Genomic DNA, 17,432 nt, shown 5'->3' on the forward strand with positions numbered 1-17,432 from the left:
GCTGCAATACATGCGGTTAAGGTGGTAAAAGGTGTGCTTCCCTTCATCTCCTGAGACAGTGTTTCTGAGTTATCAGGTCACATTCCATTAGTGCAATAATTAGTGCAATTCGGTTGGCACAGTGGTGAAGTTTGCTTCATGGCTCCAGAGACCCGGTTTCAGTCCTGACTTCAGGTTCTGTCTGTGTGGGGTTGCACATTCTCCCAGGCTATGTAGATTTGAAGAATTTATGAATTGCATATCTCTGATGATAAGCAATACACAATAGGTGCAGGAGTAGGCTATTCGGCCACTCGAGCCATGATCTGTCTTGGGCTCAGAAATCCTACTCTACTTTCTCTGAAGTTTGAGGAGATGTCACGTGTCGCTACTCTGTTGAACTTCCGTAGGTGTATGATGGAGAGCATAATGACCAAAGATACTGACTGATTGCATCACAGCCTGGTTTAGTACTTTGAATGCTCAAGACTGAAGAAGAGCATGCAGATGGTGGTGGATGGTGTCCTGTCCATCAAGGGTACAGAAGCACACCCTCAAGAGGGCAGCTAATCTCAATCATAGGCCACACTATCCTGGCCATTCTCTCATCTCATTGCCCCCACCAGGAAGGTATCAGACAGAGCTTGAGAACCACGAGCATCAGGTTCAGGAACAGCTTCTCTGCAGCAAGCATTAGGCTCTTGCATCACTCTGCACCATCAACCATAACCCTACCTTGGCACCAAACTATGATGGACTTTGCACTTCTACGGTTACACTGTGTATTTCGATTTGTACAATCAGGGTTGGTTTACAATCATGACTAATAAATGGCGTATTTATTCGTTGTGTTGATGCATTTAATGAGCCCATGAACTACAGCAACTAAAAGCTTCCTTGTGCAAGTGAAAATGAATATAATAATAAAACACTGTTGACACTATCTCTGAAATCTATTTCAGTTTCATTTCTCTTTCACATTGCTGTTTCCCGGCATTAAACCTGCGGTGGTTTCTTTTAATTTCAACCAACACCAAATGGTGCATTGTGTGATGTTGGCTGGTAGCAAGGGGGGTGCGGTGCGTCTAGTGAGTATTCGGTGCATTGTGTGACGTTGGCTGGTAGCAAGGGGGGTGCGGTGCGTCTAGTGAGTATTCCAACCCCTCCCTCCGACTGATGCAACCGGCAGCGACTAGCTCCCTTGTGCGCAGGCGCGGGCTGCTCTTGTCCGTCACGCCGCCGCTCGTCCAATCAGAGAGCGGCTCTGGGTGGTGGTCAATGACGTTCCGGCCCACAAGCCCCGCCCCCCCCCCCAACGGTCTCCTCCTCCTCGCGCCTCCTCATTTATCAGCGGCCGCCGCCGTCGCCGTCACTTCAACTGCTGAAGCCGCTGAGCCGCGAGCACGGACAATGTCTGCCGGAGACGTGTGTCAGGAGACGGCGAAGCTGTCATTAGGTGAGGCCGGTTACCCTGCGCCAGCCACACGGTGCTGCTGAGCCGGGACACCGGGCGGGGCGGGGCGGGGCCGGAGATCAGCGGGGAGCAGCTGGATCGCCGGCCAGCGAGTTTGGCTCGTCTACTCCTCTATGGGGGTGGTGGTGGTGACGGGGGGGGGGCGGGACTGTCGCCTTTCACAGGCGGCCACGGCTCCTACCCCGGCCCCGGCCCCGCCTGGGTGGGCGATCCGCTGCCGGTCACCTTCCGCGCTGGTTTCCCTTCCTCTTGCCCCCCGCCCCGGTAAAATGACGGCGCGACCAAGCGGGTTGATCTAGTTCGTGTTGGCCGCCGGGCACCGGCTAACTCCCATTGCATTTAGACACAAAATGCTGGAGTAATTCAGCGGGACAGGCAGGAATTTCGTGTCAAGACCCTTCAGACCGTTTTGGGTGAGTGGGCAGATGCATGGCAGATGCAGTATAGAAACATAGAAATTAGGTGCAGGAGTTGGCCATTCGGCCCTTCGAGCCTGCACCGCCATTCAATATGATCATGGCTGATCATCCAACTCAGTATCCTGTACCTGCCTTCTCTCCATACCCTCATTTTAAATGATCAGCCATGATCATATTGAATGGCAGCTACCTCGAACGACCGAATAGCCCACTCCTGCACCTATTTTTCTATGTTTCTATTTGGTCCAAACACCAGACATGGTGCGACTAGTGTAGATGGGGCCTCTTGGTCGGCATGAGCAAGTTGGGATAAAGAGCCTGTTTCCGTGCTTTCTGACTCGTGTTCGTGCCTGTATTGCCCAGACTTCTGTTATTCTCCCCATCCCTCCTGGACAGAACAGAGCCAGAGGTCCTGTGGTTGATTAGTTAGTGTGTCAGGGGTTATGGGGAGAAGGCTAGATAATGGGGTTGAGAGAGAAAGAAAGATCAGCAATGATTGATTGGCGGAGTAGACTTGAAAGGCAGAATGGGTTAATTCTGCTCCTTGAACTTATGGTTGTTGCAATTCATCCGATCAGATCCTCATCTAGCACATCATCCTTAACATTTCTGCTTATCTGCAATGAGATTTCTAATGTGTAAGAGGGAACTACAGGTGCTGGTTTAAACCGAAGATACACACAAAAAGCTGGAGTAACTCAGTGAGACAGGCAGCATCTCTGGAGTGACATTTCAGGTTGAGACCCTTCTTCAGACTGGTTAAGGATAAGGGAAACAAGAGATATAGACGGAGATGTGGAGAGATAAAGAACAATGAATGAAAGATTTAAAAAAGTAATGATGATAAAGGAAACAGGCCATTGTAAGCTGTTTGTAGAGTGAAACTGCGAAGCTAGTGCGACTTGGGTTGGGGAGGGATAGAGAGAGATGGAATGCCGGGTCTACCTGAAGTGAGAGAAATCAATATTCATACCGCTGGGCTGTAAGCTGCTCAAGCAAAATATGAGATGCTGTTCCTACAATTTGCTTTTAGCCTCACTCTGACAATGGAGGAGACTGAGGACAGAAGGGTCCGTGTAGGAATGGGAAGGAGAATTAAAGTGTCCAGCAACCGGGATATCAGGTTGGTTCACGCGGGCTGAGCGAAGGTGTTCTGCTGCGGGGGGACCTCATTGAAACTTACAGAATAATAAAAGGCATAGAGTCAATGTGGAAAGGATGTTTCCACTGGTGGGGCAGTTTAGGACTAGAGGTCAGCCTCAGAATTAAAGAGTGCTCTTGAAGAAAGGAGGTGAGAAGGAACTTCTTTAGTCAGAGGGTAGTTAATCTGTGGAACTAATTGCCATAGAGGGCTGTGGAGGCCGTCGGTGGATATTTTTAAGGCAGAGATAAATTATGGGGACAAGGCAGGAAAATGGGATTACATACTGTGAAGCCATGTGTCCCAAACATTATGGCGCCCTGAAATGGGTGGACTATGTATAAACACTGCTGTAATTTCTGCATGGTGAAACCAAAATATATTAAAATAGCCTTTATTAAAATCTGACAACGTGCACTTTAACAATTTGTGATTGTTTCTATTACAAATCTCAAATTGTGGAGTACAGAGGTGAATAAATAAATGATGGGTCTTTGTCCCAAACACTATGGAGGGCACTGGGTAGTATTAAATGAAATTATTTAGTTATCAGCATAACTAATCAAGTGTGATGAAACGGTTCAAGGTTGCTTGATTATCAAACAGTTATGCTATTTAATATATCTCATAAAATAATTTGGTAGGGTTCCAGTTTTTAAGTCACTTGCTTTGAAGGACACTAATGTTGAAGAAATCATTCATAAAAGCATAATCATAAGGATGCTGGAAGCGGAATCAGAATGTTGATGATAGGGACCATAGATGCTGGAATCTTCGGCAAAAATCAAAGTGCGGGAGGAACGCATTGAGTCAACCAGCAACTATGAAGGGAAATAGACAGATTTTTCTGGTCAGGACCCATCTTTAAACACACAATGCAAGACTGAATGCTGCCTGACCTGCTGAATTCCTCCAGCAGTTTTTTTTTGTTCTACTAACTTTGATTTTGGGCCATAAGCAGTAAAGAATTTGTTTAAATTATAAATGAATGATTCAATGAATATTGAGAGGGTTGCTCTCAAAAGTCGGCAGAAAATCCACATAGTCAATGTCTGTTGCATTACCCTTAATCATTTTAGTTATCTCCTCAATCTTAAAACATGACCTTCCCCCCCCACTCCTCCTTGGAATGCCACTGGCCAGACCTCCAGTCAATATAACAATCTTTCACCAATACATGACAGAAAAGCATTGTTCACAAGCTTTGGCAGAAAAGTAGAGTATTCCGGGTAATTATGGCAAAAGATACTTAGGGATAGGACCTACCCATATCTGGAAAAGCAGAGACTTATTTGCGGTGGTGGGAGAGGTCATGTTTTAAGATTGCTGGATTAGGATTTTTAAGGAGGTAACTAAGATGATTAAAGCCCCTGTCCCACTTAGGAAACCTCTGGTGACCTTGCCCTTGACCCAAGGTTTCCATGAGGTCGCCAGGGGTTTTGGTCACTCTCCATAATGGTCGAAAGTGGTTTCTGTGTGATCGAGGCTTCATTTAGGTTGCTTCGATTGTTTCAACAAAATCAAAACCGGTCTTGACTAAAAATAGGTTGCCGCTTGGTCGAAGCCAGTGGAGTGGGGTCGCTATTTACTTTCAGGCAGTCGAAGGCAATCTCCTTAACTGACTGGCCATTTTGATTGGCTCATTGGAGTTTTCAGGACTTAGAAGACCCGCCGGTAGGTAAAATGCCCGTTAAATTTATTAAACTTCTTATAACTGTCTCCACCCCTTCGTCTTCCTTTTCATCGCTCTTCCGCTCTCCATGGCCCCCACCTTCGCAATGTGTTTGTGTGTGTGTGTGTGTGTGTGTGCGCGGTAGGTAGGTAGCAAAGATCCTATAGGATCTTTGGTTGGTAGATGCAGCTCAAGCTTTGGTTGATCCAGGTCGAGGCTTTCCAGGCGAGTGACCAAAACCTCCGGCAACCTCATGGAAACCTTGGGTCACGAGCAAGGTCACCAGTGGTTTCCGTTCAGGTTTCCTAAGTGGGACAGGGGCATAAGGGTAATGCAGCAGACATTGACTACGTTGATTTTCATAAGACTTTTGAGAGCAACCCTCTCAATATTCATTGAATCATTTATTGATGTTAAACTGATCCAGAAGATTAAGACACATGAGATCCATCAAGACTTGAATGGCCATAGATGACAGAAGGTATTGGTGAAAGATTGTTATATTGACTGGAGGAGATGAAATGTAGGTGGTTTGATGAGTAAATGTATAGACAATACAAAAATTGGTAGAGTTGTGGATGGTGAGGAAAGTTGTCAAATAATTCAGTGGGATATTGTCAAGTTTGTCATAAAATTATGGTGAAGTACAGGAATAATGAAAATCTTGCTTGCAGCTGCATCACAGCCACATTGACTCAACCACCACATGAAACATATAAGCAAGTCCATTGTAATGTTGAGGTAGGAATGATGTTGTAGGGTTGTGTAAAGAAGTCAAGTCTGGCACACTTGTAACTTTACTGAGTATTTAATAAAGGCACATGTAAGGCACGTCCCAGTACTGACTGCATCTAGTCTTCAGGCGTACTGGAACCAGGGGAGGAGCAAGGGGAAGATATCACAATTATACTGAGATAACTAAGGTGTGGTTAGTGGTATTGAGGTAGCTACATTATAGGTTGCATGCATAAACCATCTACAGGTTGGTTCAAGAATCCATAATGTGGACAATGGAAATGTGGGCAGGAACTAGCTGACGGTGTTCTCTCTGGACCATTGTGAGATGACATGTAAAAGAAGATTATACTGTAAACGGGAGAGTGTTTAGAAGCTTTATATAGTATAGAACATTTGGGGTGCAAGTTCACAGCTCCCTGAAAGTGGCAACACAGGTGAGAGGGTGTTAAAAGCAGATCAACAACATGCTTGTCTTGATTAGTTGGGGTGTTGAATATAAAAGTCAGAAAGTCGTGCTGTAGCTGTATAAAACTTTGGTCACGAGTATTGTGTGCAGTTCTGTTCGCCCCATTTCAGGATGGATGAGGCAACTTCTGAGAGGATACAGATAACGTTCACTACTATTTTCCCTGGATGAGAAAACATTAGCTAGAAGGAGAGTATGTCTCTTAGTTTGTTTTCTCCAGCCTATTTGTGTGCTGTACATTTTGGTTCTATGTACACTGAAAAAAACTTTAAAAAATAAGACTTTGATTTTGACATTTCACAGGTGAATTATATTCCTCTGATCGTAAAGGAGATGATGAAATTGGAACAGGAACAAAAGAAAAACCATTTAAAACAGCCCTCAGGGTAAGATTTCAATCAGTGATGTGCTGAAAATAATTACTGTTTCCATGAAAATGCATCTCAATAATTTATTGTTTCTGCACATTTTTTATAGGCCTTACAAACAGTAAAGAAGGAACCATTTCCAACTATTTATGTTGATTCCCAAAAAGAAAATGAGGTAAATGCAAGTTTTTTTGTAACAAAGTCGTGCAAAATATACACTAGCATCTCCTTGTTATAAAGCAACATGATTTGTTTGAATGGGTAATATGGCTGCATAAAATGGTGGTATCTTATTCTGAAACTGAGCAATATGCTTGACATCTGGTTTGTGGTCTTGTTTGGAGATGGGAATGGAGGTTTGAACTGATCAATAGGAAATGTAAACTCATTTGGATAGTTGTTAGTGTAAATTAGAATATAATGTATTCATAATCAAGCCAGAAAGGTTTTGAAGGCAACCAAGACAAAAATAGTATAACACCAAGGCAAAAACACTGTCCCTTTGCACTTCCGATTTCTGAATCGTCTCCCCAAAAGTCTGTGCCTTTATTCCTACTACCAAAATGCATGAGTGCACACTTTGCTATGCTGTATTCCATCTGCCACTTCCTTGCCTATTATTCCAACCTGTCCAAATCCTTCTGCTGTGTCCATACTTTCTTTACACTACGTACCCCTCCAACTATCTTCGTGTCATCAGCAAACCTGGCCACAAAACCTTCAATTCCCTCATCGAAATCATTGATGTACGTCGTGAAGAGTTGCAGCTCCAGCACCAATCTCTGCGGAACACCACTAGTCACTGACAACCAATCAGAAAAGCCCGCTTTATTCCCATTCTTTGCCTTCTGCAATTCCGCTAACCATCTATCCACGCTTGTATCTTCCCTCTGATGTCATGGGCTCATCTTTTTTAGCAACCTTACTTGTGGCACAATTTCAAAGGCTTTATGAAAATCCAGGTAAACAACGTCCACGTAAAGTTCCTGCGTCATCCAAATTATTCCCGCTAACTCCTGTCATTGCTGCTCCATCATCATTCCTGCTAGGGCCCCTTTCCAATCAACTTTAGCCACCTCCCTCATGCCTCTGTAGTTACCTTCACTCAACAATAATACTGACACATGTATGAAGGAACTGCAGATGCTGGTTTAAACCAAAGATAGACAGATGCTGGAGTAACTCAGCAGCATCCAATAATACCGACACATCTGATTTCATCTTTCCCCTCAAACTGCAGGTTGAATTTTATCATATTACTAGACCAAGTAGGACCCGTTGGGTCCCGTCCCCTCAACGTGCGATTGCGGGGCGGCCTGCTGCGTCACACACACACTAACCATCCACACACACACACACACACACACACACACAGGAACATGCCGAATTTCCTCGGTCTTCGAAGGAAGTAGAGGTGTTGGTGTACCTTCATGGCTGTTTCTACATGTCTAGCCCAGGATATGTTGCCAGTGATATTTACTCCTAGAAACTCGCAGATTTCAACCATCTCTACTTTGGCGCCGTCAATGTATACTGGGCTATGTGTACAGCTTTGCTTCCTGAAGTTGATCACCATCTCTTTTGGCTTGCTCACATTTGAGAGCAAGGTTGTTGCTTGATACCAGGTATCCTTCCTGTAGTCCATCTCATCATTATTTGATATCCACCTACTACGGTGGTGTTATCCACAACCTTGTAAATTGAATTGAAATAGTACTTAGCTACACAGTCACTGCTCAGTTATTTCCACAGGAAGATATTCTATTTATTTTGGGTCACTATTTACCGTGAAAGTGCAAGGTGAGAGAAGGGGAAAATAAAGTGATAGAAGTGAGTACTGAGATTTTGTTAATGGTGATGCAATGGTGTAGCTATGATGACTCCATTTAACAATTTTGTCTTTCAGCGCTGGGAAATTATATCAAAATCACAAATGAAAAGTATTAAAAAGCTTTGGCACCGTGATCAAATAAAGACTGCAGAAAAATGTACAAAAGAGGTAAACAAAATGTAACTGTTATGTGCACTTTCTTTGACCTTTCCTGCATTGGATGATTTAAATTGGTTTTAGTGCTTGCTTTTGTATCTAGCCTATTAGGCTATTTCCAGATAATTTTTATAATATGGTGATTGAGGTAAAGCAATGTTAACTGCATTTTGTACCGACTCAATTAAATGTGAAAATTTGCAATATTTTGGCAGGCATCAGTGCAAAACACCTTTTCTTTTCTCTTCCCCCCCTCCCCAATCTCAGAAAAACAGCACCAATTTGCACATCATATTATCTATGCAAATTAAATAAATGTCATGACAATTAATGTATAATGGTAAGAGCCATGATTAAGAGAACTCGTTTGGTCTTGAATTTGTGCCACCTGTTCTTTTATATCTGACCAGAGGGGCAATTCTGATTTAATGCCCAACAGGCAACAACTCAACAATCTAGTTTGCATCCATTATTGAAATTATTTTTCTGGCTAGTTGTGAGCTTAAAGGGCCTGTCCCACTTAGGCGACTTTTTAGGGGAGTGTAGGAGACTGTGCTCGCCTCATGGTTGCCACATGTTCGCTGGTGAGTCTCCTTCATGGTTGCAAGGAGTTCCTGCATTCTGGGAACTAGTCGCGGCCTCGGTATGGTCGCCAACATTTTTTCTACTAAAATTTGTCGCCATGGAGAAAATCGATAATCCTGTAGTCGTAGGTGCAGTGGTAGTGGGGTCGCCATATAGTTGTAGGTAGTCGAGGTAGTCTCCTTTGCTGACCGGGCATTTTCATTGGCTCATTGGAGAAAAAAAAGTAAGCACGTAAAAACGTCAGAACCAAGGAAAACCGACCGGTAATGTTAAATGCCTGTCAAACTTCACAGCTGTGTATCTCTGGCTTATTAAAAGTAGTCTGGATTCTTAAAAGTGTCTCCACTCCTCCTTCCTCCGCACTTCTCCCCGCCCCCACCCCCCACTCTTTTAAAGGAATTACCGTACACTGAGCTTCCTGTTCATCGCGGTGTGAATTTCAGACAGCGCTCCCCCGCTTTCCCAGGCCCTGGCCTTTGCGATGTGTTTGTGTGTGTGTGTTCCACTCTTGACACTCACCGTTCCAGTTCCCGGTTTTTCAGGCGAGTGTCGCGAGCTTGACAGTCGCTGGAAGTCCGCTGAGAAATTGCCTAAGCGGGACAGGCCCTTAAGTTGCTCGGGTGCTCTTTCAGACAAGGTGTGAATGCCACCACAAATCTGAGGTTCAATGGTTTTAATTTAGAATAAATATTTCTTATTAGGATAGGTTTAATCAAATGCATTCTATTGGAAAAAAAACTATTGCTTCCTTAATTACTGGCTGTCTGAGTTTAAATGGAACAATTTGGAATAATTTGATATCCAAATAGGTACATTGCATGAGTCGTATGGGGAAATTGAATGTCTGGTGCTTTTGAGGCTGGTCTGCACATTAAATTGGAATTTAACAAACTCTTGGGAAATTTAAGCTGAATTCTTTCGCGTAACAAAACCTACATAAATCTGTTGAGATTTGGAGTTGATTTCAATTTTATATTGCACTTGATAATTTAGAATTAAAACTTCCTGGTTTTGCAATTTTATACCATGTGAAGATGAACTACAAAGCTTTTGTCTAGGATTTCCTTTTACATGTGCAATGAATAGCAGCTGTGTTTGATGTAGATTTTTTAATTTATGATTTTTGCTCTGTTGTGCAGCAGATTTTGAATGAATAACAGTGAGTGGTACAATATAAAACGCAAGTTTTCAATTACAACTTGCCATGTAATTTAACTTGAAAGGAGTCTAATCAGACTTTAAGAATACAAAACACAATGTTAGGTTTCATAGCATCGGTGAGGAGCGAGTAAAATAATAGATTAAGAAGGGTATCGGAACTGAGGCACTAAATTATTGTGATAGATTGCTGCCATACCATTTTGAGAAAAAGAAAGGAACAAATGCAATGGGCTTGAGGTTGGGAAGACGTTTCCACTTCCAGGAGTATCCAAACGCTAAGAGCCAGAAATAAGAGATCCAAAAGGAGAAACATAGAAAATAGGTGCAGGAGTAGGCCATTCGAGCCTGATCATGGCTGATCATCCAACTCAGTATCCTGTACCTGCCTTCTCTCCATACCCCCTGATACCTTTAGCCACAAGGGCCACATCTAACTCCCTCTTAAATATAGCTAATGAACTGGCCTCAACTACCTTCTGTGGCAGAGAGTTCCAGAAATTCACCACTCTCTGTGTGAAAAATGTTTTTCTCATCTCGGTCCTAAAAGATTTCCCCCTTATCCTTAATACTTTGACCCCTTGTTCTGGACTTCCCCAACATCGGGAACAATCTTCCTGCATCTAGCCTGTCCACCCCCTTAAGAATTTTGTAAGTTTCTATAAGATCCCCCCTCAATCTTCAAAATTCTAGCGAGTACAAGCCGAGTCTATCCAGTCTTTCTTCATATGAAAGTCCTGACATCCCAGGAATCAGTCTGGTGAACCTTCTCTGTACTCCCTCTATGGCAAGAATGTCTTTCCTCAGATTAGGAGACCAAAACTGTACGCAATACTCCAGGTGTGGTCTCACCAAGACCCTGTACAACTGCAGTAGAACCTCCCTGCTCCTATACTCAAATCCTTTTGCTATGAATGCTAACATACCATTCGCTTTATTCACTGCCTGCTGCACCTGCATGCCTACTTTCAATGACTGGTGTGCCATGACATCCAGGTCTCGTTGCATCTCTCCGTTTCCTAATCGGCCACCATTCAGATAATAGTCTACTTTCCTGTTTTTGCCACCAAAGTGGATAACCTCACATTTATCCACATTATACTGCATCTGCCATGCATTTGCCCACTCACCCAGCCTATCCAAGTCACCTTGCAGCCTCCTAGCATCCTCCTCACAGCTAACACTGCCCCCCAGCTTCGTGTCATCCGCAAACTTGGAGATGTTGCATTCAATTCCCTCGTCCAAATCATTAATATATATTGTAAATAGCTGGGGTCCCAGCACTGAGCCTTGCGGTACCCCACTAGTCACTGCCTGCCATTCTGAAAAGGACCTGTTTACTACTACTCTTTGCTTCCTGTCTGCTAGCCAGTTCTCTATCCACATCAATACTGAACCCCCAATACTGTGTGCTTTAAGTTTGTATACTAATCTCTTATGTGGGACCTTGTCGAAAGCCTCCTGAAAGTCCAGATATAACATCCACTGGTTCTCCCTTATCCACTCTACTAGTTACATCCTCGAAAAATTCTATAAGATTCGTCAGACATGATTTACCTTTCATAAATCCATGCTGACTTTGTCCAATGAATTCACCACTTTCCAAATATGCTGCTATCCCATCTTTAATAACTGACTCTAGCAGTTTCCCCACTACCGATGTTAGACTAACTGGTCTGTAATTCCCCGTTTTCTCTTTCCCTCTCTTTTTAAAAAGTGGGGTTACATTAGCTACCCTCCAATCCTCAGGAACTACTCCAGAATCTAAAGAGTTTTGAAAGATTATCACTAATACATTCACTATTTCTGGGGCTACTTCCTTAAGTACTCTGAGAATTATCAAATAATTAATGATCAGTTAGAATGGTGTGTGCGTGGGTTTGGGGTGGGGGAGAAAAGAAGAACTGACAATGCTGGAAACACTCATCAGGTCACTCACCATCAGTGGAAAGAGAAATGGAGTTAATAGTAAAGGTAGTTGACCTTTTCATTGGTTCTGATGAAGCATTCTTTGCCTGAAATTGTATGTGCTTTCATGCTCTTGTGGCTCACTGCCCCACCCAATCATGCTTCCGAGTAGTTCAAGGATTTTCTTTTCAGATTTTCAGCATATGCAATTAATTGTGTTAATAATTTGGGTCTGATGGCATTGAGTGAAATTTGTGCCAAAGTATCTACATAATTAGTCATGTGCCCCTTTTCTGTACTGCATGTGCCACGTAATATGCAAAGGCTTAGATGGTGGCATTTGGAGTTATTTCAACAATTGTAGATTATTTATGGTGGCAAGAGGAAGAACTGCATTTTACAGTATTGTGATACAAACACTTGAAAACTTCCTTTCTAACAGCAAGAAGATGCATTGCGTCGGGAGATGAATCTGGAAGAGGCCAAAAAGATAGTTATTACACTGGACCCTAGTCTTGCAGAGCCATGTCAGGTAATTGGTAATCTATTGATGTTCAGTAATTGCATGATGTATTTATATTTTATTGCAATTCTGCATCCCTCCATATCCAGTTATGAATGATGATGGCCTTTTAAACAGCTAATCAGGCAAGATAGCAGCAAGAACATGCCTGTCATCAATGAGGTTCAACATAGCATGGGATTTCTAAAGAAAAAGCTTCACTCCAAATATGATAAATAGATTATCTTTCTCAGCTTCTGACTGAACATTTCCTTCACATCCAATCACATAGAAGCCCATTTTCAGCCAATTTTATTTTCTCCATATAATATCAGGAGATGGCTATGAGCACTGAATTTTCACTGGATTTATCCAAATCAGATAATTTCTACCCAGTTAATCCAATCTCACCAACAAATTGTTGGAAGCCAATGCTGATAGTGTTCACAGCATTTTCAAGTCGTACTTACAATAACCTACTTGTCCATGGCCAGTTTGAGTTTTTAACTTCAGACCTTGTCATAGCTTTGGTTCAAACGTGACAATATTTGACCAAGTGTGGCATTTTGGTATTGTCATCAATGATTTGTATTTAATAAAAAGTTGCAGGTTGCATATAACCATTCATGTGACTCTATTGGCCACTATACATCAATCTAGCGAACTTTTTAAGTGGTGCCAGAATGCTGTCTTGTCAAAAAAGCACTAATCCCAGTAAAAGTGGAGTCACAACTTGCACACAGGAAGATGGTTGTGGTTATTAAACGGTAATCATTTCGGCCCCAGGACATTAATATTGGGGTTTTTGAAGCCATTTTCTAAAACCAACAATTTTCAATTGTTTCACCAATAACCATCCTGTCAGAAGGTCAGAAAAAAAGATAACAGCTGATGGCTCTGCAACTTTAAATGTCAAAAAGATGACATAATCCCTAAACACCAATAGTAATGACACAATTTGCTAATAGTCTTCTTCAATGCCATTGTTGTTGCAAAGTCCCCACTGTTATTATCTGGAGGGGCACCATTGACCAAAAACTCAACTAGATCAACCTTATAATTACCTTAGCCACGAGAGTAGGTCAGAAGCTGGGTAACTTGCAGTGACCGATTCACCCATTAACACCCCAAGGCCATACCATCTAAGGCACAAGTTGGATAAATTATGTTTAGAGTCGTAGTACTTACAACGTGGAACTAGGCCATTTGGCTCACCACATCCATGCTGATCCCCCGTCCTTGTTACTCTTATCCTGTGTAACCGTCTATGTGTAGGCAATTTAAGTGTTTGGCTAGACTCTTAAATGCTGTAAGTGATTCTGCTTCCACCCCCCTCCAGCAATACTTTCCAAGTACCTGTCATTCTCATAGTGGAATAAGGTCCACTTGCCTGCATGAGCACAACTCCAATAACTCTCAAAAGCTTAACACCAAACATGACAAAACACCTGCTTAATTGGAACCCAGTTCACCACCATAGAAAGATGCATAGTAGAAAGCCTCCTTTTTGGATGCATCACAGGTTTGTTTGGTCACAGCTCTACCTAAGACTGTAAGAAATTAGAGAGTTGTAGATGTAACCCAGTCCATTGCATAGATCAGCTTCCCAATCATTGATTCCATCTGCACTTTCTGAAGCCAACATTCAGAAGGACCTTGTTTCACCTATGTCATTTCCACTTCTCACCTCTCCTGTCATGCAGAAGATACAAAAGCTTGAAAGTATGTACCAGATCGGACTACTGAACAGTCGTTCCATTAGCCAGTGTGTAGTCCAGGTCTTCCAATGTGTCTCATTGTGGCCCTTGGGCTTTATCTCTAACTGTGTTGCTATGTGCAGGCATGATATTCTTCCAATTTAAATTTGAATTCAGATTTATTTATTTTTTGCTGTCCAATCAGCCGCTGTCGTCATGGGCGTCACGTCCAATCACATTATGCGCTCCGTACCAGTCACTTGGCGGCCAATCGTCCGCTATCTCTAAGGGGGCTGCGTCCCTTCACCGACCAGCTTCCCTTAAATTCCGCTTCGGCCTATATTTCTTTAATCAGCCGCTGTCTCCAACAGTGTTTCATCCCATCACTGACCAGCTTCTCTTAAAATTCCCGTCCAATCGACAAATCGGTCTCCTGCCGTTCAATCAGCCGCTGTCTCCAAGGGCGTTGCATCCAATCACATAAAGCATCGATCACTCGGCAGCCAACCAGACGCAGTCTCCGACGGGCATTGCGGCCAATCATCGACCAGCTTCCCTTACTGAAGCAGAAGATGGCTGCAGAAGCCAAGAGAAAGGAACATGTTAGCAGCTCAACTGGCAAGAAAGGGAAGCCATTTTGAGTAAATTTACAAAAAATAAAGTGTCAGGCAAAGAGGAAGTCAAACTAGAGTTTAGGTAATTTTACTTATGTCATCGATTTTTCTGTGCTGTTTGCACATAGTGCTAGGCAAAGAGACGTTTCAGGTAACATTTTTTATAAAGATTTTTTTGGCTGTATGAAGTCATTTATTTAATGAAATATTTATCTTTTAGACATTAGACAATAGGTGTAGGAGTAGGCCATTCGGCCCTTCGAGCCAGCACCGCCATTCAATGTGATCATGGCTGATCATCCCCAATCAGTACCCCGTTCCTTCACCCCATATCCCCTGACTCAGCTATTTTTAAGAGCCCAATCTAGCTCTCTCTTGAAAGCATCCAGAGAACCTGCCTCCACCGCCGAGGCAGAGAATTTCACAGACTCGCCACTCTCTGTGACAAAAAGTGTTTCCTCGTCTGTGTTGTAAATGGCCTACTCCTTATTCTTAAACTGTGGTCCCTGGTTCTGGACTCCCTCAACATCGGGAACATGTTTCCTGCCTCGAGCATGTCCAAGCCCTTAACAATCGGGTCTTGGTCAGCATGGATGAGTTGGGTCAAAAATCCTGTTTTTATGCAGTATCGTTCTGATGACTAACATCATAGGATAAGATGTGCAGTTGCTTTAGGTGCTAAAACCTGGATCAAAACTCAAACTGCTGAAGGAACCCGGTGGATGAAGCAGCATCTGGAAATGTGGAGCGTTAATCTAATATTTCAATCATGTCGCCTCTACGTTTCATCCATCGCAAAGCTATCGTCGCCTATGCAACCTTTGATCGTGGCAAACTGGCCTTTCCAAACATCAATCAAGTTTTTCTTAACTACTTCCAAAGCATTAACATCCTCCACCAAATATCTCACCATTGCCATATAGAACTAATAATGATAAATTAATAAATGTTAATAATCAATAACATGCTGTCTGCTGTTCTAATTGCTGTGCAGTCTGTCACCCTTTGGATGATAGGATGTTTTTTCTTTAATTTTCCTACCAAAATGGAGAATTTCACATTTTCCCACAATCTACTCAATTTTCCAGATATGGTCCACAGTTTATACCACTTGGTAGCTCCTACAGGTCCTCTTCACAAAATAGTTGTTCCCTGAAAGAGATAGGAAAGTATTTAACTACCCCAAAACCTATTTCTATTCAGTTGGTGGTAATGTGGGGTTTGCAGGCAGATAAAAGGCTAGTTTGGCACCAAGATAGGACGTGATCAGTTTTATTTTCTGCTGTAGATTTGTGTTAATAAGCAGCAATGGATATACAGAAAACAGAAAATTCTATTACAATTGTTGAAGACATCAAAAATAAAAGGAAACAAAAGTACTTATGAATAAAAGGAAATTGTAACAATTCAATTCTGTGATTCCCTGGACAGCATTAATTAAAAAAAATCTGGCCCATTATACAGTAAATTCATTGGTAATTTTTTTGTCAAATAATGATTTTTGTTCCACATCCGATTTCTTGATTTGATTTTCTCAAAACAGTGTGTAAGTAAGCTCCCTATATTTGCAGTTTTCGTTAAGTTTACATATTAGGGTCAATATTGGGTTTCTTTTCTTCATAGATAAAAATCAGAGACACAAAAGCAAGTCGAGGAAAGCGAGTGAAAGTCTTTGGCTGGGTGCACAGGTTACGTAAACAAGGTGAGTTTTCTGTCTTTTAAATAATTTATAAATGAATCACAGGGAAGTGATATTGAGCGACAAATAAAACCGGTACCTCCCTGGCAGCTATCGGAGTCTCGGGTCAAGAGACATTGGGTTTAATTAGCTCGATTCTACATCTCGATCTTATAAGCTCATAAGTAATAGGAGCAAAATCAGGCCACTAGTCCCATCAAGTCTACTCCAACATTCAATCATGGCTGATATCTCTTCCTCCTAAACCTATTCTCCTGCCTTCTCCCATAACCCTTGACACCCATACTAATCAAGAATCTATCTATCTCTGCCTTAAAAATATCCATTGACGGCCTCCACAGCCTTCTGTGGCAAAGAATTTCACAGATTCGCCACCCTGACTAAATAAATTCCTCTTCATCTCCTTCCTGTACAAACGTCCTTTAATTCTGAGGTTATGAGCTCTGGTCCTAGACTCTCCCACCAGTGGAAACATCCTCTCCACATCGGAAAGGCTATCCAAGCCTTTCACTATACCATAGGTTTCAATGTGGTCCCCCCCCCCCCCCCCTCATCCTTTTAAACTCCAGCGAGTACAGGCCCAGTGCTGTCAAATGCTCATATGTTACACTCATTCCTTGGATCATTCTTGTAAACCTCCCCTGAACCCTCTCCAGAGCCAGCGCATCATTCCTCAGATATGGTGCCCAAAATTGCTCACAATACTCCAAATGCGGCCTGACCAGTGCCTTTTAAAGCCTCAATTACATCCCTGTTTTTGTATTCTAGCCTTGAAATAAATGCTAGCATTGCATTTGCCTTCTTTACTACCGATTCGTCTGGCAAATTAACTTTTTGGGGAATCCTGCACCAGCACTCCCATATCCTTTTGCGCTTATCCTTCTGGATTCTCTCCCCATTTAGAAAATAGTCTAAACCTTTATTCCTACTACCAAAATGCATGATTCTACACTTTGCTACACAATATTTCATCTGACACTTCTCTGCCCACTCTCCCAACCTGTCCAAATACTTCTGCAGAGTCC

General features: G+C 42.6%; 1 protein-coding gene across 1 annotated transcript in view; it reads left to right on the forward strand.

The window, feature by feature from the left end:
• Nucleotides 1-1,293: 1,293 nt before the first annotated feature.
• nars1 (asparaginyl-tRNA synthetase 1) overlaps nucleotides 1,294-17,432 on the forward strand; it is a 34,208-nt gene continuing 18,069 nt past the window's right edge. The window contains exons 1-6 of the mRNA XM_033033031.1: nucleotides 1,294-1,435; nucleotides 6,193-6,275; nucleotides 6,367-6,432; nucleotides 8,164-8,256; nucleotides 12,338-12,427; nucleotides 16,332-16,410. Of these exons, the coding sequence (XP_032888922.1) occupies nucleotides 1,390-1,435; nucleotides 6,193-6,275; nucleotides 6,367-6,432; nucleotides 8,164-8,256; nucleotides 12,338-12,427; nucleotides 16,332-16,410 (457 nt within the window). The 5' untranslated portion in view covers nucleotides 1,294-1,389. The remainder of the gene's footprint in view (nucleotides 1,436-6,192; nucleotides 6,276-6,366; nucleotides 6,433-8,163; nucleotides 8,257-12,337; nucleotides 12,428-16,331; nucleotides 16,411-17,432) is intronic.

The sequence above is a fragment of the Amblyraja radiata genome, chromosome 1 (assembly GCF_010909765.2).
Source record: "Amblyraja radiata isolate CabotCenter1 chromosome 1, sAmbRad1.1.pri, whole genome shotgun sequence".
Taxonomy (NCBI): Eukaryota; Metazoa; Chordata; class Chondrichthyes; order Rajiformes; family Rajidae; genus Amblyraja; species Amblyraja radiata.